We start from the raw sequence: 26,244 nt of genomic DNA, 5'->3' as shown, positions 1-26,244 counted from the left end.
CTTTAGGAAAACCACCAACATTGAAAAGCTGTTCAGCTTCAGTTAACCCCTTACTCATGTCCATATAGTTTCAGAAATGGCCCTACTTGTCTTTGCAAAGCAATACCACATAGCAGAGCTCTTCCGTGCAAGAAGTTTGTCCTCCCAAGCAAGACGTTAGCTCTTTCAGTTAAAGATCTGGACTCCATCCCAGTTCTGCTGCAGACTCCATCTGTGCTTGTGCATAATAAGGCAGACAGCTAACTCCTGTACTCAAAATACCTCCCTCTGTAACACTTCATATTCGAAACGCAACTTGAGTTCCTCAGATGAAAAAGAGCCCTGGAGAACTGTATTACAGTATCTGCTAATGCAACTGCACAACATGTTGCACAAACTGCAGGTGAGGGCTAGCTACAAAGAGGCTCGTGAAGATAACCCAGCCAAACAGATGCTGCTGCGCAGCAAGGAAAGATCAACAACACTCACTGGGGCTCAGAAGCCTCCTGCCTACTTATGTGACAGGACATGAGGAGAAAAATCAGACACAAATTAGGATTTACCAACACAGAGCAGGAGGAGACAAAGCATCTGGGCTCTTTGAACAAAAGGGAAAGGCAGACAAATGGCTCCCAGTAACCAAGAGAGGAAATATCTTACTGCTGGCAGGATACACCTCCTAGCAGCACTGCTACGTGCGTAGAGAGGTAAAATAGCTCCCAAAGGCTTTGCTGTACAAAGCACAACAATTCAGATATGAGTAAGGTACCATAGGAGCTGGAAAGCAAATTGCCCAGAAAGGTTTCGTGACAGCAATCACTTTAACAGCATTTGTCTTTCCCCGCATGGGAAGGTGCCCAAAGCATGCTGCACCAAAACACTGGGGCAGAGAGACTCCAAGCTAATGGGCACGGGCACAGAGAACAGAAGCATGAGACAACACAGGCACAATCCCAACAGCTCCCATCAAGGTCTAAGTTCACCTCTAAACACTCCAGCACTGTCACATCTGAAATAGCCATAACCCCCACTCCGCTGTCAGCAGATCTGAAGCAAGCCACTGCCCTTCCAGAAGGCAAACTATTTGTGAACATGAATATTAAAAACCTTCAGCACAGGAAAACTTTTTTTTTCTTGGCTCCAAATCTAATTTGTTCTGAAATTGAAGCACTCCCACTGCAAGCTCCCAAGTGAAGCAGAAGATACCCAGCAAGTGGGAGAACAAAGCCAAGTTTGCTATTTGACCAAAGAAACTGCCCACAAAGATAAGGAAAAATAACACTCTTTAAATATACATATGTATTCACTTAGGTGATAGCATACTGGATCACTGATATTTGTATATTTGCTTGAGAGTTTTCATAGGCATTAATCTGAATTTCTCTCCTTTGAAAGCCAAATAAAACAGAATGGGTTTGTGTAATAGTATGTTCTTGGCACATATAGGATATTCCTCTGGAGAAAGACAGCAAACGCTATTTAATATCATAAAACAGGCAGGAAATCTCAAAGGCAAGTATTATACCTAATTTTTAATATTAACTGAACTGCAAGTCAGACTGCATTGCAATCTCTTACACGCTAGAATTCCAACCCTCATTCTGCCCCAAAAGACAAAAAAGCTAACAGGGGTCTTCCAGCAGGCAGTCCCACACTGGTTTCACTAACACTGCCGTTTCACAGCCACTTGAAACCACCATCATCCAGCTGATGCTCTTGCCCATCTTCCCCTCACACCTTCACGTGTGCTGGATGAACTCACGTTGCAGAGCAGATTTGGCCAGAACAGAACTTCTGCACCCGTTAGCTCTAACGCAGGAGAGGTTCCTAATGAAATCACGCCACAGATATTTGCCTGGTCACATGAGGAGGGCTGTAGTGACACCACACGGGACAGAACATAAAGAGCTTGTGTGACCACACAGTATTAGACACGCATTTCTAACAGGTTTATGGTATGCGTGCTCCTGAAAAAAAATGTGAAGCTGCTGCCTCACAGCAACTTTGACTACAGGCTCACTTTCAAGGCTATTCTTACTAGCATTGTTCCATAATGCCGTCACCTAAAGACCAGCAAAGCCTCTAGCCTATTCTGTTTAGCACAAAAACAAGAAGCCACTCTACTTATATACAGGTCCAAATCAACCAGTGCCCATTCTTACTTCAGCTGTACGCTACCTGGCCACCACTTGATGCTCTCTGCCAGTCAGGCTCTTGTTGAGCCCTCTTACTTCAAGTAACTAATTATCCAGCAAAGGTCTCCAAACCTAGTAATTCTTTCAGACAGGAAGTATTGAAGGAAACCTATCTGTGCAAAATAGTACTGAGTCTTGTTCATACTGCAATGCTGAAGCTCAAACAAGCTGATTTAAATATGATTTCACAAGACTTTCTTTGACAGCCAACTCATCTACATTCATTTGGCCTTCCCTTTAATTCAGCTGAATCACAATCATTGCTTTGTCTGTGGATTCTGTTGTGCAGCATCTCCTTCCTCGGATCTTTCACTCCTTACTAAAACGAAGAGTAAAATACAACCAGAAAACCCACAAGGGAATCATCTGCTGGCCACATCAAGCGTGCTCATATCCTACTGGCTGCCAGTAGCACTCATTCTCCATCTGAGAATGAAGCATCTTCCCCAGAATGGTATTTTCTCTGAGTTTCTCTCCAGCTGCCCCCACCACAGCACCCAAGGGGCAGAAGCAGCAGAGAGCAGCCCTCTGCATGCACGCAGCTGCAGCAAGTTCAGGGTGCTCTATTTCCTCAGAGCTCTCCAGTATGCTCAAACCCAGCTCTGGAGGATGCACATCAGAACCACTGCTCCGCCAAACCAAAACTCAGAACAGTTCCTACTGTAAAACCACATTTTCTTCCTAAATGGAGCATTTATTCACTGTGGTACACATGCGAGCTGAAGGTAGGCAGACCTATTAGACTTTATTAAAAATACTGTCTTGAGATTATTCACAACAGCTGTTTCCTCTTCAGGCTAGAGGAAAACAGATGGCAACATAACAAGAGCTAGATAATTTTAAAAAATTAACTCTAAAACATGGCACTTGTACAGGATTTCTTCCACTCATGCGTCTCCAAATGGGATAGTAAAAAAAAAAAAAACTGCTGCCAAATGTTATTTTGCTAGTAGAATATATAACAGCTTGATAGCATAATTAACATACTAAAAACAAGGGCAGAACAAAGAATACATCAAAATGCACAGGGAAAAAAATTGCAGGTTGCATAGAACCCTAGATCACAAAGCTGTCGCTCTGGATTCCCTACCAGAACACTCTGAACATAGTTTATCACCTCTCTAAAACACCTATGGAGCATTAAGATGGGTGTGGAAAAGATGGGTGTGTTCTTTTCAGCATTTATTTGCAACTTCAATCAAGAGCCATAAGAATGGAAAACAGCATGAAAAACATTTAAAGCCATACTAATTATCCTTGTGAACATAACGAGGGGATTTTACTTGCGTCGGTCTGGCAGCCCAACAACTGCATTTCACACGCGTTCCATAAGAGCAGAACCAAAGAAACTATAAATACATCACTATTACATTTTAAACTTAGGCTGAGGGAGACCACATATTATTGAGCTACCACATGTCGAAACAACTGTTTAAAAGTTTCTAAAAATTCCTACCAAACCAGCAGTATTTCTTGACAGGCAGCAGTGAATAAACTCAACTGGTTGCTCCTTCCACAGGACCAACTGAAGAGGAAGACAAAAAACTCTGGACAGGAACAGAAGCTGTGCTACTCGGCACACACTTTAAAGAAACACAAAGTTTAGGGTAGAATGAAAGGTTTCCCTTCCCCCCCCCCCCCCCCAAGACACTCTTAGGCTTGAGGTATGGTTTTAGTAGAGCCCTGTACTACCAGCCCAAGTAGTAAGTCTCAGTAACATAGACTGGGCTCACATACAGAGCAGTAAAGGAAACACAACTACACTACAACATTTTGTGGGTACACTGTGTCTTGGAAATAACTACTTGGTTTGGTATACACTGAAGAACCTGTAACTTATGTCTTTTTTCTTTTTTAACCAGGCAGAGGAATTTGTTTGTACAAAGTGGTAGCTGTCAGTTCCGGCACTTCTCAAACCCTACTGAAAATGAGCAGAGCTGCTCCTGCATCTATTCTCCATCAACACAGCAGCTGGGTCTTCACTGCCTGTCCTAACCCCCTTCCTAAAGAAAACAAGGAATTAAATAACCAGAGCTATCAGACATTAGCTTTACTGCGACAACAAAATTCACCCGAAAGATAACTTCTGGTGTGTGTGTACATAACTATTCAACCCTAAGGAAAAAAGAAAACAGAACAAAAACCACCACACACATCATTCCAGATGGCTCGCACATTTAGAAACGGAGATCATCTGAAACTCTTCTCCGGGGAAACTTGACCGTATCATTATCAGTACAACTCAAGCCATGATTTCTGTGATTCTTCCACGCAATGTTTAACTGCAGTAATTTTTAGCCAGTGTGCCTCAAAACTGCAGAGCTTCTGGTAGGGCAATATATATATGAATCTGCACGTATATTTTATTACATATAGCATATAATGACAAGATGTACTACATATATATAATTACCTGATTATATACTACAATTATGTAATTATAATATAGGATATTTATATACTGTATAAATTATACAGCAATACATAAAAACCCCATACAACTTTCAAGAAACTAAACTCTGAAGCTCTGTTCAGCTAACATTTCAACAACTTCAATTTCATTTTTGACAAAATTTACTCTGCTGCTTTTGGATACAACTTTAACTGAGCAACAGAACAGAGGGTTTTTCCTCCTACCAGCAATACCAAATATCACATAATGGTAATCTTTACTTCTTGCACTAGATCATAAGAAAATGTGAAGTGTCTAGAATATCCTAAGTTTCTGAAGCATTAAAATCCAAGCAGTGAAGAGAACAATGGCAGAAACAAAGACAATGCCTGTTGTACCATTTTGTCTTTCTGACCTGCATTCTAGAAGTAAAAGAAGATCAGATTTTGCAACTTGATCAGCACTTTGTTCAGTGTATTCGTGATCTCGAGTAAGATGACAGTGAAGCCACAGACAGACATGTTCGTGTATTCCCTAGCTGTGACTGTATGAATCAATTTCTTCTATTTATGGAAAGCGTGTATTAAATTAACTCTTGCCTTGGCATTTATCATCCACAGGCTTCATTCTCAAATTCACGGGATATCCTCTGTCCAGCACAGGCTGCCATTCCAACTGAGTTGTGTAACTCCTGCTGGCATGCCTAGCCAAAGTTGACTCAACTCCACATCACAGATTTAAAAACCGACAAATCATTATTCGTTTGCCAGTTGCAGAACTCAAAGGGATGTTATGACTTCCATTCCCCGGTTCCAGTGCCATTTCGAGACCAGTTTAAATGGTACATCTTCCTTTAGCTTGTTCCCTTTTACAAATGCAAAAGTAGATGTAAACACATTTATTCAAGATCTGCCTTGTAAATTAGAAGCTGTCTTTCTAATTTTAAGCACAGACTCTACCTTGTTTTCTTCTAGAAGCAGAGGTAATGTTGTAAGTCAAGCCCACATTCAAAAGAAAAGAGACGGGGCACAACAAGCTTCCTTCCTCATTCCTTTGCTCCTCTGACAGATCCCCATTAGAGATGCTTGATGACAACTACCTGTATCACACGGGCTATCTCTAATAAAGCTCTTTCACTTATCACTCAGAAGTGCAAATTACAAACAGTTCACACCCAACAGAAGATGTCTGCTGAATAGATAGCACAGCTCCGTGGTCTTCCCAGCAGGGAGGAAAAAGCCACTTAACCAGATAAGCGTGTCCTTTCAACTTCTCTCCACTTCTACCTCCTTGATGCACCCTCCAGCTCAGGGTACCTAATCTCACCCAGGCAGTGCCGGAATCAGTGAAAACGCTCTCAAAAACCCCAGTACTAACAGGAAAGCCACTCTGGGAAGGAATGCGCGATAACTGACGGTACACTTTGAATTCGCTCTCCCTGTTTCTTGCTTCAGTGAGATCCTCTTCCACATTCTTCATACAGTGACTGCGAAAAGCTTTCTCCCACAACTGCTCTGTCTTCTTGCTTCTTTGCTTAACTTGATTCCCTGTCATCACCCTGCTCTTACACAAGCAAGATAACTTTAGATACACAGCAATGCTTGCTGCAAGGAATTACGCACAAAATCTGCACTATGCGAGTCTAGTGTCTTAAGAGACAAGTGAGTCCCCCATGATGGGCATTCAGACTACAACTCAAAACATTTTCAATCAGTTATCGTTCATCTCATTAAAAAAAGAAAAAAAAAGAAAAGAAAAAAGGATTCACACTGATAAATTCTTCATTTTTCTAGCTCTTTCAACTGAGGAGAATTAAAGAGGAAGACAGAGGCACTGCACGTTTATCTATAAAACACCTGTCACTGCTCTCCCTTCCATGGAAGCAGAGCATTACAAGGACCAAGACAAACCGCTGTCCCCTCAAGCAGCAGGAAACTCAGATGCAGACAGAACCCTTTCACTCCTAAGCCCCGGAGAACCACAGGCCGAGCTGAGAAGCTAATTTTTGCAGCTCCACACAACCCTTCCGCCTGTTGCAAGAACTCCTTCAGTACAGCTCCTACTGACGTATCACTGGAAAGCCTAAAAAGTCCTTATGACTTTCTGTCTGGGATAGGGGAGAGGGAAAGAGAAAGGAAACAAAAGGAACATTACGCTAATAGTTCCCTTCACCTAATCAACAGAATGGTGCTGACATGATGTAAGAGCAGGCTTGCCACAGCCCAGGGAGAAGTTAAGAACGCGCACCAGAAACTTCACAAAATCGGACATGGTTTTCAAACCACAGAAAAAGGGAAGAAGAATAAATCACTAAAAATGTCACAGAATGAGAGCTAGCTATTAGCCAAATAGATGAATAAAGGGACAGAACACAGCTGCAAGAGGTTAGGGGGGCTTCAAGAGAATTTATTTTCTTTCCATCCCAACAGTCCAATTAGCAATCATCGTTATACACTGTAGCAATAGCTACCTAATAGCTAGTGCCTCCCACACCCCCTCTTAACCACAAATAGCTGTGGAAATACTCTCCTCACAAAGCAAGTCACAGCGACTTCAAGAATCACGGTTGGAGGTTGGCTCCCCCAGCACACAGGATGTGTTTTATTGCCACAGTCAGCATTACAAAACAGGCAGCCCTGTTTTCTGTTATTGCAGCTGCACTTCTGCTTTTCACCCTTTAGGATTCCCACCACAGCTACCCCAGGACGAGGAACTGCAAAGTTTTATTAGAGAAATGTCGGCCCAGACAAGCCCTTATGGCAGTATCAGAGGTCCCAGGATGCTGAGACCCAGCTCTCCCCCACCCCTCAGGCTTCGAAGCCCCAGCTTGAGGCCAGCTGTGATCCGCAGCTGCCTGAGCTCAGAGCAGTCCACTGGGAAAAAGGAGCTGTGTGACAAAGTGCTGCTGGAAGAAGCCTCACCAGGCCCCATACTCCCTAAGTGACCAGGGGCTCCTCAGAAAGGTAAGCAGCTAGCAGACAGATTTTTTATTAAGGCTACGGCAAGCTTCTCTGCACCATTCAGACTCCACAAAAGTAGAAGAGAAGCTGCAGCACAAGTCTTACCCTCGTACAAAACAATGCCCTATACCTGGATGGGTACCTCTGTGTGGTAGCGCAGTGCTAGGATTCCCATTGCTGCCAGCTTACAGAAGGCAATAACTGAAATGAAAGCTTGGAGAAGGACTGGAAGCATCTGAACAAGCCCTGCTGTGGGAAGGAGAGAGGTACACAAGGGGAAGAAAAGGGAAAGCAACAATTTAGTACTGGTTTCCTAATATAGCTTCCTCCTTAGTTTCTATTCTCCAGACCCAAACGGTCACTACAACTGTTTTCTACCAAACTCCTGCCCTCCTCAAGCATTTCAGCTAAAGCAGTCTCATCGACTCAGGAGAAGTCAGCTCCTCCTGCAGATGTTAAAGCTGCTAGGCAGCCCTTTGCTTTAAAACAGGCTTTAAAATAGGGATTTAATTAAAACAGAAAAAATAAATACCAGAAAACAGAAATTGGTGTCTTCTCTGATCCTTGAGAGACTTATTTGCTCAGATACTGCATTTCATTTCCCCAGTAGTGAATATGCCAGGCAGAGCTTTCACTGCAAGAACCCTACCATGTCCAGGAGGGCACAGAAGGCATTAAAATGCAGATTGACAAGAACAGGATCTCAAAAGGAAGGAAATTAGACTTGGCCAGGCAGAGAAACAGGATCCTCCTTGTGCTCTGCTGTCCCGTCCCCTAGCAGGGCTCTTGCTGCCCTGTGCACTGCTTGACGAGAGCAGCTCCACTCCCCCTGTGGCTGGGAGCCCTCTCCAGGAGCCACCTGTCCCTCACTTCTCAGCTGGGGAAAGGTGCACAGGGAACAGACTAAGCAGAAAGAACAGGACCGCCAAGCACAACAGTGATGTCCCAGTCTTGCGTGTTTGTACAGTCAGCACCTTTCTTCTTGGAGAACCTGAGGCGAAATGCTAAGTCCAATATGCAAAAACACCAAGCAGTCACTGTGGCAGCTGAAGTAAGCTGTGCCAAGAGCATGTGCCAGACTCTGGCTTTGGATGAGGGGAGAGGAGAAGCAGGGAGAAAAATCCAGAATTAGCCCCAAATTGCCACTGTGCCTGGTAGATACCATTTTTATACCATTTCCCGCTTAAGATAGTCACCTCAAACTCAAAAAAGGCAGAAACAAAACTCAACTCTACAGCATGCCAAGCAGGACAGCAAAAGAGCTCATCGCAATTGTTATCAGAGCAGGTTTTGAACTGGACAGATGCGCAGTAAGCCGCATATTTCAGTGCAGGAGCAGAATACATGGAGTACCTTCCATCACATGGACTTAAAGAAGTACAGTGAGTTTTTCCATTTGTAAGATATACATATATATATATATATATATATATATATATAGCTAGAGTTTCACATGCAAGAGGCATCAGACTACAGAGCAACTAGACAACCCTCATGCTGGCAACCACTCAATTTCAAGTATTTGTCTTTGGAAACTCACCAACGCTTAGCAGATGCAGCAGCAGACAGCGCAAACTCCTTTCTATATACTGGCCTCAGCTTGGCTCACAAGCTTGAATGATGAAGCATGTCTGATATCATAAGGTCATAAACTCAGAGGGTGGTGAGGCGCTGGCACAGGCTGCCCAAAGAAGCTGTGGTGCCCCAACCCTGGAGACGCTCAAGGCCAGGTTGGATGGGGCCCCGGGCAGCCTGAGCTGGTGGGGGGCAGCCCTGCCCACAGCAGGGGTTGGGGCTGGGTGGGCTGTGAGGTCCCTTCCAACCCAAACCGTTCTGTGATTCTGTGACTCCATATAACTCAAGTATCCATGATGTCTTACAGACAGAACAGCACCTATGTGTTTCAGTGATGATCCTCAATCAGGCTTTCAAATAATTATTATAAAAACTCATTCAGGTTAATTAAGGAATTAATGAACTTAGAAAAAAAAAATAACACCTGAGAAGAATGTAAAATGGGCCAGGTCAAACTTACTGTCAACTGCCTTGAATGTCTGGGGCTGAACCATCCAATCTGGACAACCTGAAGACTTCAAACCAACATCAGTGTGAATACAGTGTTTATAGCCAAGTCTAGAAAGTGCTGATCAGATCCGGAAGTCCAGGCATAACTAAAGACCATTTAGAGACACCATCAATATCACAGAAGACTTGGAACAGCATATTCCTGAGTTACTTTAAATTAGAAAAGCCTCGACCTCCTTCCCTCTCTCCCCTAGGTGCTCTAAATTCACAGCCCTACAACACAATTCATATTACCAACTAAGTGTTCCACTCCTCAAAGAAATGCTTAAGCATGCTGTTGATAATAAGCTTTTTTGGTGCAATAATTTTACTTAAATGTCTGTTAAAAATAAATAAATAGAAATCCCGATTAAAATAAGGCCAACCCACTGGCTCAAAGTGACGTTTTGCAGCTTTATACTTTCATCACCCTCATCCTATGCTGGCCTATTTTAACATTAATCTCATGTTCTCCACAGAAAGCTACCATTCAACAAGCAAAGCACCAGAAAGCAAAATATCTAGCACACAGCGGGTGGGCATCAGCTCATCCCTCCTACACCCTGCTACCCCTGCAGATACAGATGCTCAACACACTCAGTTTCCAGCACCAAGTTAGGGCACAGGAGCACAAACTTCATCAGGGCTACCGACCAACACAGATTTCTCCTCTTAGAATGATGTCTGCAGCAGGTGAACAGTGTTCCCCTCACATGATTTTCAACATGTGTGCTAAATAAGACATTCTTCTTTCCCTGACATGCCCTGCCTCATTCACAGCACAAATTCTAACTTTGGAGGGGGATAAATTATTGAGGGCAATACAGCCAAAATAACCTAGACGCTTAGAAGTGTGCATCCACCTTAAAACAATGGCAAAAAGAAATATGAAATGAGTGCATTACATCTGCATTGCACCAGAATGCTCCCTTGCCTTTTGCTTCAGTCCAAGCCCAAGCTGTCCCAACACAAATAGCCCAGCCCGATACCCTTGCAGACACTCAACGTTTTGGTCATGACGCCAAAGACTATCAAATGCTTTACCTAGGATACAACAAAAGCACTGATAAATCGCTATGGTCTTCTCCAGAAGTACGAAAGGAATAAAATTCCAATCTTCAAAGCACAGCAATGATGTCCTTAGTTCTCTCTGGGCAGACAGCAGTGCTCTTCCCAGTCTCCCACACTAGAGCTCTGGAGAGCAGCAAGGAATCAGACCTAGCCCTGTGTTAAGCATTTCCTCCACACACCTCACCCCACAAGCAGCGGCTTTTTTGGATGTTTTTGATCAACGCCTTCATCAACAACCTGGATGAAGAGAGAGTCCACCCTCAGTAAGTTTGCTGATGATACAAAGCTAGGTGGATTGGCTGACACACCTGAAGGCTGTGCTGCCATTCAACATGACCTGGACAGACAGGAGAGTTGGGCAGGGAGGAACATTGTGAGGTTTAACAGGAGCACGTGTAGAGTCTTGCACCTAGGGAGGAATAACAACATGCATCAGTACAGGTTGTGGTCTGACATGCTGGAGAGGAACTCTGCAGAGAAGGACCTTGGTGGACAACAGGTTGGCCATGAGCCAGCAGTGTGCCCTGGTGGCCAAGAAGGGCAATGGGATCCTGGGGTGCATTAAAAAGAGCGTGGCCAGCAGGTCGACGGAGGTGATCCTCCCCTTCTACTCTGCTCTGGTGAGGCCACATTTAAAACACTGCGTCCAGTTCTGGGCTCCCCAGTTCAAAAAAGACAGGCAACTTCCAGAAGGAGTCCAGCGGAGGGCCACAAAGACGATTAAGGGCCTGGAGTGCCTCCCATATGAGGAGAGGCTGCGTCACCTGGGTCTGTTCAGTCTGTGGAGGAGACTCTTCTCAGTGGTGTGTAGCGACAGCACAAGGGGCAATGGCCTACAACTTGAACATAGGAAGTCCCATACAAACGTGCGGAAGACCTTCTTTACAGTAAGGGTGACGTTGCACTGGAACAGGTTGCCCAAAGAGGTTGCAGAGTCTCCTGTGGAGATATCTAAGACCCAACCGGACGCCTACCTGTGTGATCTACTGTAGGGAACCTGCTTTAGCAGGCGGGTTGGACTTGATGATCTCTTGAGGTCCCTCCCAACCCCTGTGGCAATTCTGCTATACTCTGAAGCGCCTGTTTAAGCCTCTGCACTACAAGAGGCAATCTGGCATTCCTGCAGCCTGGCAGTAATTCACAGACATTTAAGCTCATATTCAGATCTGAGCCCTTTTTGGATATTTAATTTTGCATTGTGCCTGGTCTGATAAGCACAGTATTTGCTCCTGCAGGGTTCCCAACGCAGCGTGCATGGCACTGCTGAAATAGGGACCCTGCCTTAAAGCATTTGGCACAAAGAGAGACAAAATAATAAAAATAAGATTTGGCAACTTTGACTTCATAAAACTTGGAGAAAAATGCCCTCTCAATTCCAGAGATTTGCTCTGCACAAGAAAGAAAAGCCTATATTCAAGAGAATGAGGTACAATTTTTCTGTTACCTGAAGGACTAGATTACTGATTCCCATTACCAGATGCATACAAAAAATTTTGTAGGCGTTACTATGAAACTCCAGTAATGACAGCATATGCAACATTTTCAGCTAGACTATTACAGAGATCAGTTACATTCAGTCCTGAAGTTGATTTAATACAGTCATTCACTTGAATATTTTTTACCTTCAAACCCTCAACTTTCTGGAACACTGTCACAAACGCAGGTGTCAAAACACACTAATTACCAGCCTGTTAGAGCTTCATTTTTACTGAAGTTATTTTGCCACATCCCAAATCTCAAATTCCCCCAAGCACTTTTTAATTCCCTGTCAAAAGCTCCTGTCTCAATATTCAAAAAACAGATAGGCAGGAGTGTGGGTCTGAATAAAAAAGGTGACATTTGTTGGGTTTTTTTCCCCCCCGAGCAATTTTGCTTAGTAGGCTAAAAAAAACCCAAAAAACCACACATGGTAGGGAGGGGAATCAAATATAGAATATCACTTATACTGTCTTGATATCTACCTCCCTCCAACCCCACACACAACCCCAACTTCCAGTCACCACTCCAGCCTGGCCCTCTGCTTCCTAATGAGAGGGAAGGGGCATTGATGGTCCCCTGGCTCTGGTCAAGGCTGGATTTGTGACCACGACCTCCTTTCTCCTCACTAACAGCTAAGCCTGTTCTGCAGCAATTCCCAGGAGCTCCTCTCTATCAGTATTGTGCCCAGACTGGCCTACACTGCTGCTAGTGGGAACTCTGGTGTTCATAGCGGTCAGGTGGAACTGCCAAGAGCTGTTGGCTAACAGCATGGAGCAAAATTAACTGCTTGGAACAATCTAGAGGGTAAGACTAATATTTGCAAAAATAAGAACTGGCGGGGTCATACCCTACCTTACATTTGAGCCAACAGAAGCTAACAGAGCACAAATGTAATTCTTCAGGTACCTTAACTGGGTATTGGAATATCAGCCAAAGCCCTAAACGACATATACCTACACTACAAAACATGACTACAGATTTCCAAAGAGGAACACATCCCAGAAGGCTTGCAGCAACAGTTGATGGGTACCTTCTTATTATTTACTAGGGAATGCTTACATAACCATTAGAAATTAGGCACCATGAACATGGAGGCAAAATGCAACTCCTTGGATCTTGGGAGGCATGCAAGGGTAGAGGTGAGGCCCCAGTGCAGCAGGGCAGCACAGCCTGAAGAAGGCCTCCCCATCCAGACTGCGCACAGGGTATTGAGAACCTGCAGACATCAAGAGAAGGACCTCAGTGACAGTCAGAGCAAGGCATAAACCTTAGTGGAGCACAACTCCTCTACAACTTAAGCAGAGCAGGTGCACATTTGCTAGGATGTATGATGCCTCCCCAAAACAGAGACAACACAACCTGTGAGGGACAATCAGCACCTGCAGAGCAAAGTAACTTTGGTTTTACTCAATTCTCAGCTGAACTGAGCAGTACTGTTACTTTTGTATAATTGCAGAAGGTTTAAGGACGTTAAAAAAGGAGATATGCTATCTCATACCGTATCCACACGCTCTGCTGAAAGATGCATTTCAGACAACTGCTGGATTCACAGCTCTTCCACTATTTTTGCTCTTCTTAGGGGAAACAAGTAGCACTACCCCCGATTTTCTTATAAAAACAATGAATAAATATAATGCGCAACTACCTGCATTTACAAGCTTTTTCCTGTAATCAATGATACAGTTTCTGAAAATAAAAAAATCAAGAGAAGACAAAAAAGAAACTGGAATCAGCAGATATGAAAGTGTGATCTCTAGAGACCTGACACATCTCACAGCACCAGCATTCCTTGCTTCTCTCTGCTAAATTGCATTAAAAGAGGCAGCTAAAAATAAGACAAAATATTTCTCCGACATTCTAGTTCTTCATGAGAAAAGAATGCTGCCACTTCAGAGGGATTCTGCAATTCAGAAATGGAAGGGAAAGCAGCTAGTGTAAAGAGGATAAACAACGTTCCTAATGCAAACCAGATCTGATAGCAGGTGTCCCATGAAGGTTCCGTACTGGCACGGTGCCGCCGCACATCTACATGAGTACAGCTAGCACGCAGCAGCTTTTCTCTCCATCTCAGCAGCAGCACTCACAGCTGGCAGGTGCCAACAAGCAAAGAAGCAGCCGCTGGGTGGTGAAGAACTTCCATTTGCTCTGGAAACCTCAGGCCAGCCACTCAGATAATTTCAGGATGTAAAGCAGTCATAAAAGCGCCTTTTTGTTGTTGCTGTTGTTAGATGTTTCGTTGGTAGAACTAAACAGTCTTGCCAAAAATAAGTGCAATTCTGTTAGACTGCTGCATTCCCTCTCTCTCAGCCACTATTAGATACCTGCAACGATGCAATTCATGGCAGTGAATCTTTAATTTAAACACTGCCGGGCTGAGGGACGGCTTGTTTTTGTTTTAGGCGCGCACAGCTCTCACATCTTGTCACACACTGCGAGCTCAATTTGCCAAGGTTGCGTTCTCGTGCTCTGCAGCAGTCACCAGCTTCTCAAGCCAAAATCTAAGAGCAACTGTAAAATGTCACACTCCGTGTCGCCTGCAAAAGAGATCTAATTTTGTATCACAAACCAGCGATTGTTCCAGGGAGAAAGAGAGAGGAGTGAAGAAAGGGAGCATTTATACTATCGAGCAGATTTTTCTTCTCTCCCTACCACCCTCCTTCCTACCATTTTGGAAGCTGAATGACTGCCAGAAAAATCACTGAAACTGTTTTTCGTTGAAATTTTGAAACAAAGCATCTCAGAGGTTTCCCGATACACTTCAATTCCGCTGTCAAGCACAAGGAGCATGTAACTGCCTCCAGGAACTCGCTAAATGCTTTAAAACACACAACTTAGAAGAAGATACTGAGAGAAACAGCTTTCAGAAAGCTACAGTGCAGTCCTGAATGAAACAGGAAATGAGGAACAAAGAAAGGAATTTCATAGATTCCAGATGTACTCTAACACCAGCTGGGAAACACAAGCAAGAATCAACTGCAGCCTTGTAAGAGGCTACCACTGACTGTTTTCATCTAGACTTCTTCTACAAAACTTAGCTGTAAACGATTCGTAAATAGAAATATTTTTGGAAGAAATTGGAAACAGTAGTAAAAATAAACTTCTTCCCCTCTCTCCTACTTTTCAAGAGTTTAAAACTCAAGTGTCAGAGCATCTGGTTTTTTGGAGCTGCTTTTTTAAACACGGGAATTCTATATAAGCAGCCATAACAGAAGCACAACTGCAAGCGAAGTATTTCAAGCTGCCAGTTTTTCAATTCTTGGAATACGAAAGCCGAATGAAACTTAAAGCAAGGAAAATCAAGAACAGCAAGGTTAATTTCCATTACACATCTTCTGCAGAATTGAAACTGAATGGGTATTTACATTTGTAAATTGAAAAAAAAAAACCAAACCAAAAAAACACCAGTTATCAGTCATTCCAACTTTATCCCTTCAGCTACAAATTTTAAAAAAATAAGAGTGGTAGAACCCTGGGAAAAAGGACTTCTTTGCAAGTTCAAACATCTTTCTGCTCTCGGTGTAACCCTATGTCTCCAGAGTTCTAAGTTCCTTTTTCGAAACACAAACGCAGGCCTTGCAAGGCAGACTTCTTCTAAATGGATTATGAAATCTCTTTGAGTAACAAGTACAATGACAGACGACTCTGTTTCCTCCTGAAGTCATCGTAAAAGATGAAAAGAAAGCTGAAGGTTACATCTTACGGGACGTAGACCTACCCTATCAGAAGAGTTCTCCCCCTCTTACAATTGCAAAAATTTGTTCTTTTCAATTGAACTTCAAGGCTTGTCTCATATTTGTCATAGATGGCTCACATAAAAAGCTTCATCTAGCGTTCATCCCCCTACTGCATGCATATGCGAGAAAGGTACGATAACACACACATTAAACACTGCATCAAGTGCTACCTACCCAAATCCACAAGTCACTGATACACACGTGAACCTGCAGCCCCTTTCACACTGCCACAATTCCCCATTACATGCTACTCATCCTTTCCAGGCATTGCACACAGTCACACAGTCAGACACCCCAACAAACAGGGAACAGCAAGATACAGCTGCTGGGGTAACAAAGCTCTTCCTTTTGCCCCGATGCTCCTGGTGGGAGAAGGAACGACCAGCAATGCAGTCTCTAGCCAGAAAGAAAAAGGTGAAACTTCTGAGGTCTGAAATGTACAACTGAAGAGCAGCACTCCCAACCAAACTGAGACAGGTCTGACCAGGCTGTAAGCCTTCAATATTTTTGTTCTTTCCTCAAAAGACCTCAAAAATACAGATACATGACACTTTTTTCTCTTTTCATATACTAAAGAGGGAAAAAAAACCAAACCCTCGAACCCCTCACAATCTCCAGTGAATCAGTAAAACATCTAACACTTGGTAATGATTCATTAAAAATTCTGAGAAACGAAAATAGAAAAAAACAAATCCAGTTCTTTATAATCTTAAAGATTCACATCTCATTTTGCGAAAACTTTCACCTAGAAAGTTCTTCTATAGGAGGAAAACAACACGTGAAGTTTCAGGGAAGTTGCTTTCCCTTGGTAGAGGTTAGGAAGGGGGAGGAAGGAAGTTAGATTTGTTTTGTTTTTATTCCAAAACAAAGCTTTTAGTTGCATCCTAAATTCAGCCACCAGTCCACTACGCTGAAGAAATCAAAAAGGCTCCATGAAAGAACTGGCTCTCCGTAAGCTTTAATAGATGCTGATAAAATCAGAAGCTGAGATAGCCATTCAGAATGTGCAAGCGTGCGACCAGCTTGACAGTTTAATAAAATGCAATCTGTCGGTATCTCCAACCGTATCTCAGACTTCTAGATTCAACCACAAAACACCCAAAGTCCTGGTACTAGAAGGTATGAAAGCATAGCAGTAAGACATAATAACACATGTTTTAACTACTGTTAATACGTCCCTTGCCTGACTTTCTCCTCAGATGCATTAATAGTCCACCGGCACACAGACATTCGTTTTTCTTTTATATATGTGGCTAAACATTTGCTTGCCGGAAACGATGTCTGATATTTACATCTTTTCCCATATCCAGCAGACTACAATCTCCCATCTTTTATTCGAGGCTTCTTCCTCCGCTCACAAAAACTGTAAGATTTATTCTCCAAATACCAGTTTGCAGAGCATTTACCCACAAGTGAATTGTGACAAAATTAAAGGTATTAAGCACTCCGTAACAACCCTAAGTGGATTTTGCCTCATCCTTCTGCTCCTCCCCAAGAGACAAATTGCTACGTGAGCCACTCAAAGATTTAATTCAGCTCTCAGAGAAGTGTAACTACTGCTTTCAACAGAATTATTCACAATTCAGATTCCTACAGCAGCGATACGCCAGTCTCTCATCAGTCACAGACTGAGAAAGCACAGGGGAAATATCTGATGGTCCATTTGCAGTCCATTCTGCCTAACTCCTTTGAGAATTTTAACCCAATGTATAAGATCGGTGGTAGATTAGAAGTGGGCTGCTCTTTTAGATCTATTTTCTAATCTTGCTTTGGGCTGAAAACCCATATGAAATACCAACTGAAACACCTTTCAGGCATGGGAAAGCACCCCTTAAATGGGAGCACGAGTGCAGTGAATGACTTTTCACAAACCACTGACTTGTGTTAGCATACCACGAAGCCATGTGCCAAACAAGGATGAGCATCAGGCATCAGAGACCAAAGAAGAGGTAGCACAGAAGCTAACACTGGGACCTACTTAGCCCAGTAGTTTAAGGAGTATGTTTTCAATCTATTTTAAAAAGAAAAAAAAACCAAAAACCTGGAGAATGTTCCAACGCAATGAAAAGTTGTCAAAAACATTTGCTGGAAAACCAGAAACCTAAGATATCCAGCGCTTACATAACGTCCTCGTGTAAGAGCATTTGGTGCTCTGACCAGCAGATAATCACCTCAATGAGAAGACAAGCAAACACCATTAGCTCTCACAGCAGAGATTACTTTTTCCAAATGTATTAATTCCAAAAGAGGAAAAAAAATAGAAAATGTGCTTCCTGATATCAGAAGCTCTGAGCAGATGTTTCATGGTTTCATTCATTAGAATTTAACTCTGCACAACCTACAAGCCAAATCACACTGCCTCACACAGGAATCATTTTTTTCTTTAAGAAAGAGTTCATTAGTTAATTTGTGGACAATCTGATGTCAGGCTGGTTGCCCCAAAGACAAGCATCTTGAATTTCTGCAAAAAATAAGTTTGTTGAAGTATTTTCTTAGCGCTACCTTAGTTTCTTTCTCTTACTTGGAGGAACTGCACTTTGTTCTCCGTGCTTGCTCCAGCACCGGCTGGTCGCAGCAGTCCGCAGCCAGCCCCAGCATCCCCTTGTCTACAGACAGCACCCCTCCCAGCTCCATTCCATCAGCACGCTGAACACAACAGCGACCAAACTCCGCTGAGCCTGAACTATTAAACCAGCGGCAAAAAATCCGCATAATGTATTCTGCGCCCTCCACAACCCGTCAGACTCAAGCCTTAAATAGCTTTTAGCGTGACGATTAATAATAGCCTCAGTTACCACTTTATTTTAACGCAGCGTGAGTTTCAATTGCACTCGATAACCTTTCAACGTGCAGAAATGATCTTGAGAAGTCCTGAATATTTTCAGGGTGAGATGCAAATCACTCTTCTTCCTTTTTTAACTTGTTGGCCCACTAACTTTGAAGCACTGTAAGGATGTCAGTGATTTTCTAAAATAGGTTTTACATTTCCTAAATAATCACCTACTACAAGGTAAATCTCTATACAGAAGGACATATATACAAAAATTCCATTTTTCTAAAAATATCTACTGAACAACCTCACGCCCCACTTAAAAGGGAATAAATCCTTTTACAGTATTATGCGGTGAGCATATTTAGTCACACTTACTTGCTTCCATGAGTAACCACTTAAGACAAGGCAGTAAGTCCCAACAGACAACATTAAGAGGGACATCTTCTAAAGGCAAAGTGGATTTCCCTGATCAATCTTAGGATTATTAGGCTGACGGGGACCTAAAGTTTGTCAGAGGCAAGATGGGTCCTCCGTACCCTTACAGAAATGCAGGGAGATGTTCCTCTCAATGACTTATTCCGAATCAAGTTTCATGATCGAAGGGCAGCAAATACCTTCTCTTGGCAACCGATCTGCTTAAACACTAGGATACTAGCACTTCAGCAAATACTCGTTCCCTGATTGCACCCAAGACTCTCAGCTTTCACCGAAAAGTTCAATTCCTTTCACAGTATCTTACGCTACATAGCTCTCCATGAATTAGCAAAGAAGACACAGCAAAGTTAGGGGTCAAACAGACAGCACAGTCTACAGATCAACAGACCTCAACTAGTCCACCGGATCAGCACAATGTAAATGGGATTTCGGAGCTCTCAAAACCAGAGGTTTTATCCTTAGAATGGGATAACCTGTGAATGCAGTACCAACCTACATGAGGTAGTAGCCAACCTCTATCATGCATATTGTACAGCTTTGCACCTCTGATCTCAGATCACACTAAAGAGAGACTATGCTGCCTGAAGTCTCACATGTTGGACCATGTCCCTGACAGCCGTAACTACACAAGGTCCATCCCTAGCCATTTCAAACAAGCTTCAGAAGTTCATGAATGCCTTACACTGCTAGCAGCACTTGCACTGTGTGAGCAGCCCACTGTGACCTCTGAGGTCCAACGATGAGCATAAGGGTCCTACTGAGCAATCTGGGGCCCCTGGAACTCCTGTAACATACAGCATGCCCCCCGCCCCAATTATTGTTCCAAAGCCACGGGACAGTTTAACCTACACAGCAAGCCTAGCTACAGCTAGAAAATGCACAGTCTTAGAGTGGAGCCTAATACTCTTAGAGACAAGAATACCAGATTTCGGGAAATGTGAAACGCTTGTTACTTTGCAGGGAGAATTCACAAGTGAGTGGTTTTGTTAGATGTCCAATCATTTCACAAAGGAAAACTTGCCAGAAAGTGTTCCGCTAACCAGGATGCAGCCTTCCAAAGCAGAAATGATGAATATGAGCTTTTATTTTTTCAGCTGAATGTTTAATATTGGATGCCATTTAAGGAGAAAACGGGAGCAATTAGGTACAGAATGTTTACTAAATACTATTAACAGCACAACACAAGTCATGTTGTCAAGCAGAAGCATGCTCTTTGTAGTTTTTCCAGCCAATCATCAGCCACAGAGTCTTCTGTTGTTTCCTTTCAGGTTTTGAAACACTGACTCATGGAAATATCAGCACTGCACACTTCCTCAAAGTGGCAATCTTATAGGAAGTGTTTGTTTAGTCTTACATGACACATTGTTTTGTTTATGCATAAAGGATTCCGGTAAAAATAATTTTCTATTAAGGAAAAAAAGACAAGAGGACAACAGTTACAGTTAAGGGGAGCCAAAATAAATCAATTTTGAATAGACATTTGGAGAGTGCAGTCATTAGCACATGCGTTTCATTTTTCATTTCACTGTATGTCACTTCTTTGCAACAGACCTGAGCAGAAGTAGTCGGGCACCGAGTTCTTTCAATTCAACAAACCACAGAATAAACCAGAAATTGGACAAGGGGCAGCCCAGTAACAACTCCCCCTAACACTGCTACCCACAGTGACTGACAGCGTTCACGGTGTTGGTCCATGACTTCAGTATCTCAAGGAGAATGTTTCTGGAAACGGGACATTGGTGGCAATGCAACCAAATGAGGGAAACACAGGATCCTAAGCAGCTCAGCGGTTTGCATTTTCAATAGATCAAACAGATGGCTGAAGACAAATCCAAGCAAGACTAAAAACAGTACTCTTCAGAATGGGGAAGCATTTCGAAGATCTGGGATATCATTCCCCATCTACATATGCAACTCACCAGTTCCAGAAGAACTGATAACAGCAGCAACCACAGAAAACAGACTCATTTACCTGCAGCTCCTTGGAAACATAATACAAGATCTGGCACACGAACATTTCCAGGCTACCAACCTGTTCACAGCCCAAAGCCTCCACACTGCACTGGCCTCTCCGCTAAGAAAGGGATGCAGCCATGGGTGCTCCACCCTGACCAAGCAGTGTGTTTTCACTGATTCTTCCAAGCATCAGTGCTGTGTTTCACCAGATTCACACCAAGCACACTTGCATACCAGTGCCCCAGTCCTCATTTGCAGCAAACAGGCTACAGGCTGGGCAACAGGGAATCAAGCTGAGAAGATCTGGAAGTCAGTCAGATCAGTCAGAATTTGGCCATGAAACAGTCCTCCAATGTACAGAACTGACTGTAAGCCCGATGACTTCTAGCGTGTGATAAACCAAAGCAAATCAAGAAGAAACATATCCCTTCACCCCTCGATGGCTTACCCTTTACCCATCACAAGACTTATCAAAGCCTCCTGCCTCTAAAGAAGAGAGAAATGTGAGAGATACTCCAGAGTAGGAACTGCTGAAAGACAAATTTGCTGTCGGGAATAGCCGGCCACAGCAGTGTCCCAGGATGCCTCCTTCCTTACCCGCTCACTGGTGTCTTCTGCAGTAAGCCTACATGCCTAGAAGAAATTGCAGGTGGAGGCCCCGAGATGACAATCACTTTACAAGGCTTGCCTGTTAGAATTACCCCCGCGACCCACCAGAAACCACTCCTGCCACATCCCTTCTTCTGACAAATTTCACAAGAGGCAGTCAGCAACAGCAAAGCATTGAACTTTTCAACGCAGGCCCCCGGGAGCGCCAAGGAAGCCGATCACGGCGCCTTCAGACGCGATCCCCAGAGCAGAGCGGTCCCCTCTGCGCGGGCTCAGCGGCGCCCCCTGCTGGAGGCTGCAGCCCTCAGCGCGCCGCGTCGCTCCCGCAGCCGGACCTTCTGCTGGCGCGGCTAAGCGAGGCAGCGCGCAGGAGCGATGCACGCCGCTTTTCCACTCGCTGCCCACGATCCAAGGCAGCGAAAGCCCTCGCTGTCGTTCTGCTTGCACACCGAGCGCTTAGTTCCGCGGGAACTCCGGTAACTGGAGTCAGCAGCGGGACAACTTCAGGCAGCGATCGGAGGACTCCGGAGCCCCTCGCTGTTGTCAGCATCTCCCCCCCTCCCCTGCCGCCCAGGGAGCCCCCAGCCCCGCACTCGCACCCACGGATTAGGGGTGGCACGGCCGCGGGGCTTTCCCTCCGGGGCAGCGCACTCCCAGAAGCCGCAAGCTGACATCAGCCGCCCGCTCCCCAGCGCGGCCGCCGGCTCCGGTCCCCCGGCTGAGCCTCGCCGCCCGCCTTCAAACTTCCGACCGAAAGGAGCGCGCAAGCCTGCCCCCGGCCCTCACCGATTTTAATCCTGACGCTCTGGAAGACCCGCAGCCCCTCTTCCTCCACCGCCATGGTGCCGCCGCTCGGCAGCGCTCGGGCTCCTCCGCCGCGGACGCTCGTTGGGCCGTGCCGGGGCAGCGCGCCGCGCAGCAAGCGGCGGGCGAGGAGGCAGCGCGCGGCTCGCAGCGGAGCCGCCAGCCAGCAGCGAGCGGAGCAGAGCGGAGCGCAACGGAGGGGAGCGCCGCACAGCGCCCGCCTCCCGCCCCTCGCGCTGGCAGCGCCCGCCCCGCCACCGCCCCCTCATTGGTCAGAGGGCACCCGGCGGCGGCCGCTGCCTGCAGGGGGAGGAGGAGGAGCGGGGGGGGGGAGAGCTGCGGCGCTTTGCAACAGCTGGAGCGCGGCGCGCGCTGGCCGCTCTGCCGCGGGGCCGCGCCTCAGCCGCCCCCCTCCCCGCCCTCGTCCCGCCGGGCTTTAGGGGGGTGAGGGACCGCCCCGCGGCGGAGGCTGCGGCACAGAGCGGCCGTTGCGAGCTGTCGCGCCTCAGCGTGAGGAGAAGGAGGGAGGGAGCGGCGTTCAAACTCTTCTCCCCGCAGAGCCGCGGGGAAGGGGCGCTGGGGGCGGCCCCTGGCTGGGAGCCGCTCCTCAGCGGGGAGGGCCGTGCTGCAGTCCCGGCGGGACGCAGCCGCGTCACGGCAGCCCAGATGTTCAGCGGAACAGCGCTGCCCGTCCACGTCCTTACATCGGCACCACCGAAGTCTGCGGGTTGTTACGGCTGAGGAGCGCGCGAGCTCGTTGGCAGACTGTTGTGGCACAAAGTTCCACAGAGGTCTACAGATTCCGCACAAGATTCTGAAGCGGTTTTATAAAGCACAGGCTTCCACTTGCCAACATCCCTTCCGTAACTCCCCTCCCCCCCTCGCTGCAATGTGCCCTCCATTAAACTATCCCAGTCCTACCCACCACGTACATACAAGCCTCTTCCCCCTAACGCTTCCAGTTCACTATGCTACCAGAGCACCTCTGCCTGCTGGGTCTCTGTCCCCCATGATACCCCCAGTTCTCCCCTTCCTGACCAACCTCTCCCATTTTCCCACCACAGCCCCAATTTCACCACTCACAGTCCCCTTAACTCCCCTATTTTTGCCTCACTTTCCAGCTGGACAAGAGCCAATGCAAGACACAGCCTGAACAGAAGCTGCAAGGATGCTGACCCAGACTGGCCAGCCTGTTTTTGCTTCTCAGATGCTGGATGTGTCAAACAGCGTTCGAGGATGCACATTGTAACAATCTGTACATGCTCACAGATAAAAAGGTATATGTAGAGGTTGTTTTCGCTTCTTCACCACACATGTGCACACCTTGAACATACTTGCACAAAATAATTACAGGCCCACCGAGTCACCTCACTGAAGAAGAATGGCAAACAACTGTTGTGCACGATGCTGTACACAGGCAGAAATAAGGAATTCCGGCTATAAGCAAGTGGATGCACTTGCTCTGTTATCAGGATCCCTATAAGCTGACCCCACTCAAGCTCACAAATTGAGCTTACAAAATAAATAAAATAAATAAAAAGGTATCCTTGTACATATGGTGATCCAGTAAGGAAAAAAAACTTCTACATGCTGATACTGGGAACTGATAAAATCTTCCCCAGCAAGACCAGGGAGAAACCTGTTTCCTTGCTGTAAATACTACAGATATTTCAGAATATTTTACTTCTCTTTGATTTCTGTGTTTGCCTTTGGGACATAAAGACTTCAACTGACCTCATTTCCCAGTCAAAGCTTTTCTCATCTGCTGAAAGTTGACCCCAAAATAGTCATTAAAAAAAAATCAATTCTGTTCCCAGGACTGGCTGCAGTAAGAGTTACTCTCATCAGATACTCAGCAGACAATCCTTCCCAATTTGCAGCTGTGCTCTTCTCAGATAGCCATGGCACTCCTATCCATGCACCCAAATTTTCAGTCAGAATCTACCCCTCTCAGAATTCTGACCCAGGAAAAATCCACCCTGATGCTGTGACGGTTGCCCCCCTCATGTTCCAACCTTACGTGTTGCCTGCAACTCTCTTGAGGGTGTGTGGTGTTGGTTAAAAAAAAAAAAAAAACCTGTCATGACTCTTATTTGTTTATTATGAAAAACCAAAGGTCCTTCAGACACTACGAAGTGCTTTGCTCATAAATATAACTATATGCAACCTGAAAAGAAAGCATCCCACTCCAAATGTGTGTCTGGGTCACAGTAGCAGTCTGGCAAGCTTTAGGACTGTATGCGTACCTGAGGCTACACCTCCAAGCTCACTGTAGGGACAGCACAAAGGCTGGTTTTCAGAATGGCCTGGCTTTGCCATGGAAATGTCCAGGGAGGCTGTGGCAAAACTAAATGCAGTAAAGGCAGCCTTTTCTTTAAAACAGTACAGCACCACAAACTTCAGTGCCTCATCATAAAAGAAACAATCAAGATGCCCACGAAATCAATTACCAACAGTCAGACTAGATCAACACTGGAAACAAAACACTGCTCAAAAAGTACCAAAAGTTAGAAAAAAAGGAAAAAAAAAAAAAAAACCAAAACGCTGGCAGCTTCTTACCCTCTTTACCATGGAATAATCTAGCTTCCTCACATAGGAATCTACAAGTCGTCGTTACTTCTGGTTCTCTGTGCTGCCCAGCTACTCTTCAGGTTTCCTACCAGCCCTTTTTTTTTGCTGAAGCTCTTTAGGAGTGCTTCTGTGTATCAGTGTGTTAGTTTATCTTGTGTTGTCTCTATTTTCTTGACACAAAGCTAAAAGCTCTTTGCTTCCTCAGTTAACAAACATCTGTCTCCAAATCTACATGCTGTGTAGTCCAACAATGTAAATGAAATCAATGCTTCAAAACTGCATGAATATGTATTTTTAAAGATGTTAAATGCATTAGAAGAAGCAGCCAAGGAATGTGCATTGCTTTTTCAATATCTCCATTGTTGAAATGAAACCTCAACACCACCATATCACATGTATCTGTGTGTTACAGATAACATGTGCGTGCAACATGAGGTTTGCAGCTGCTGGCATTCTGATCAAAAAATCCAGGCAAAGTGAAATGTTGCTTTTTAAGACATGAATGAGTCTGTTAATGACGATATCTCTTCCAGCTTCTGTTCATCCAGGCCATATGGGTTTATATTATCAGCTCTTCAGAGGATTCCTGAGTCTAAATTAGACTACAAAGAAGGTCATTTTCTGTGACTCATTTGTGCCAAGCAAGAAAATCATTTCCTCTCTTGATCTCCATGATAGCTTTCTCTCGGGAGGAAAGAGAATATAAGAAGCTTTCTAATCTCCTTTTGCATTATGCAAGAAACTAACAAAATATGAGCCCACTGTCCTCCGGGTGCCACAAAGTTGCTACCTATATCATTGTGGTATTACTGCTTCTTAACATTTTTGTAGGTTCTTCTTATCATGAGCACCAGAAAGCAAAAGGCTCATAGCAATCTGCTTGTAATGTGCATGAGCAAACTTTCATTCTAAACAAGATGAAATGAAAAAAAAAAAAAAAGGGAATGGGAGCTTAAAATAAACAAACGAGCAAACAAAACCACACCGGGGACATTGTCCTTTAAGTGAAAAGATAAAGTGCTCAGGAAATAGAGAGAAAATAAAGCGCACAATTAATAGAGAGGCTAATGGAGACGTCGTGAATCTACTCTCAATTATGCCCCTGAGTTGCTAAACAATCTTAGAGAAATGTATGTGCAATTCATTTTCCCGTAAATGATTTCCTGTAAATAAAGTGGCAATTCTCTTGCTTCTGTGAAATGTTTTATGCTGTACATCTGTG

At 44.7% G+C, this 26,244-nt stretch overlaps 1 protein-coding gene and 1 long non-coding RNA gene across 5 annotated transcripts in view; one reads left to right on the top strand and one right to left on the bottom strand.

The window, feature by feature from the left end:
* RASA3 (RAS p21 protein activator 3) overlaps nt 1–26,244 on the bottom strand; it is a 177,219-nt gene that overhangs the window by 111,592 nt on the left and 39,383 nt on the right. Inside the window, exon 1 of one of the 4 annotated variants that reach the window (XM_021414532.1) lies at nt 22,434–22,625. The exons of the other annotated variants lie outside the window; for them this stretch is intronic. Coding sequence (XP_021270207.1) covers nt 22,434–22,488 — 55 coding nt within the window. The 5' untranslated portion in view covers nt 22,489–22,625. Of the gene's footprint in view, nt 1–22,433; nt 22,626–26,244 lie in introns of those variants that run through there. 4 annotated transcript variants of the gene reach the window in all.
* Nucleotides 22,802–26,003, top strand: LOC110407183. Its single transcript, XR_002443783.1, has 3 exons — nt 22,802–23,447; nt 23,573–23,728; nt 23,805–26,003. It is a non-coding gene; the product is annotated as an uncharacterized LOC110407183 (long non-coding RNA).

This window comes from Numida meleagris, chromosome 1 (assembly GCF_002078875.1).
Source record: "Numida meleagris isolate 19003 breed g44 Domestic line chromosome 1, NumMel1.0, whole genome shotgun sequence".
Lineage (NCBI taxonomy): Eukaryota > Metazoa > Chordata > Aves > Galliformes > Numididae > Numida > Numida meleagris.
Note: the sequence above shows the minus strand (reverse complement) of the source record. Positions and strands in the feature narration are given on the sequence as shown.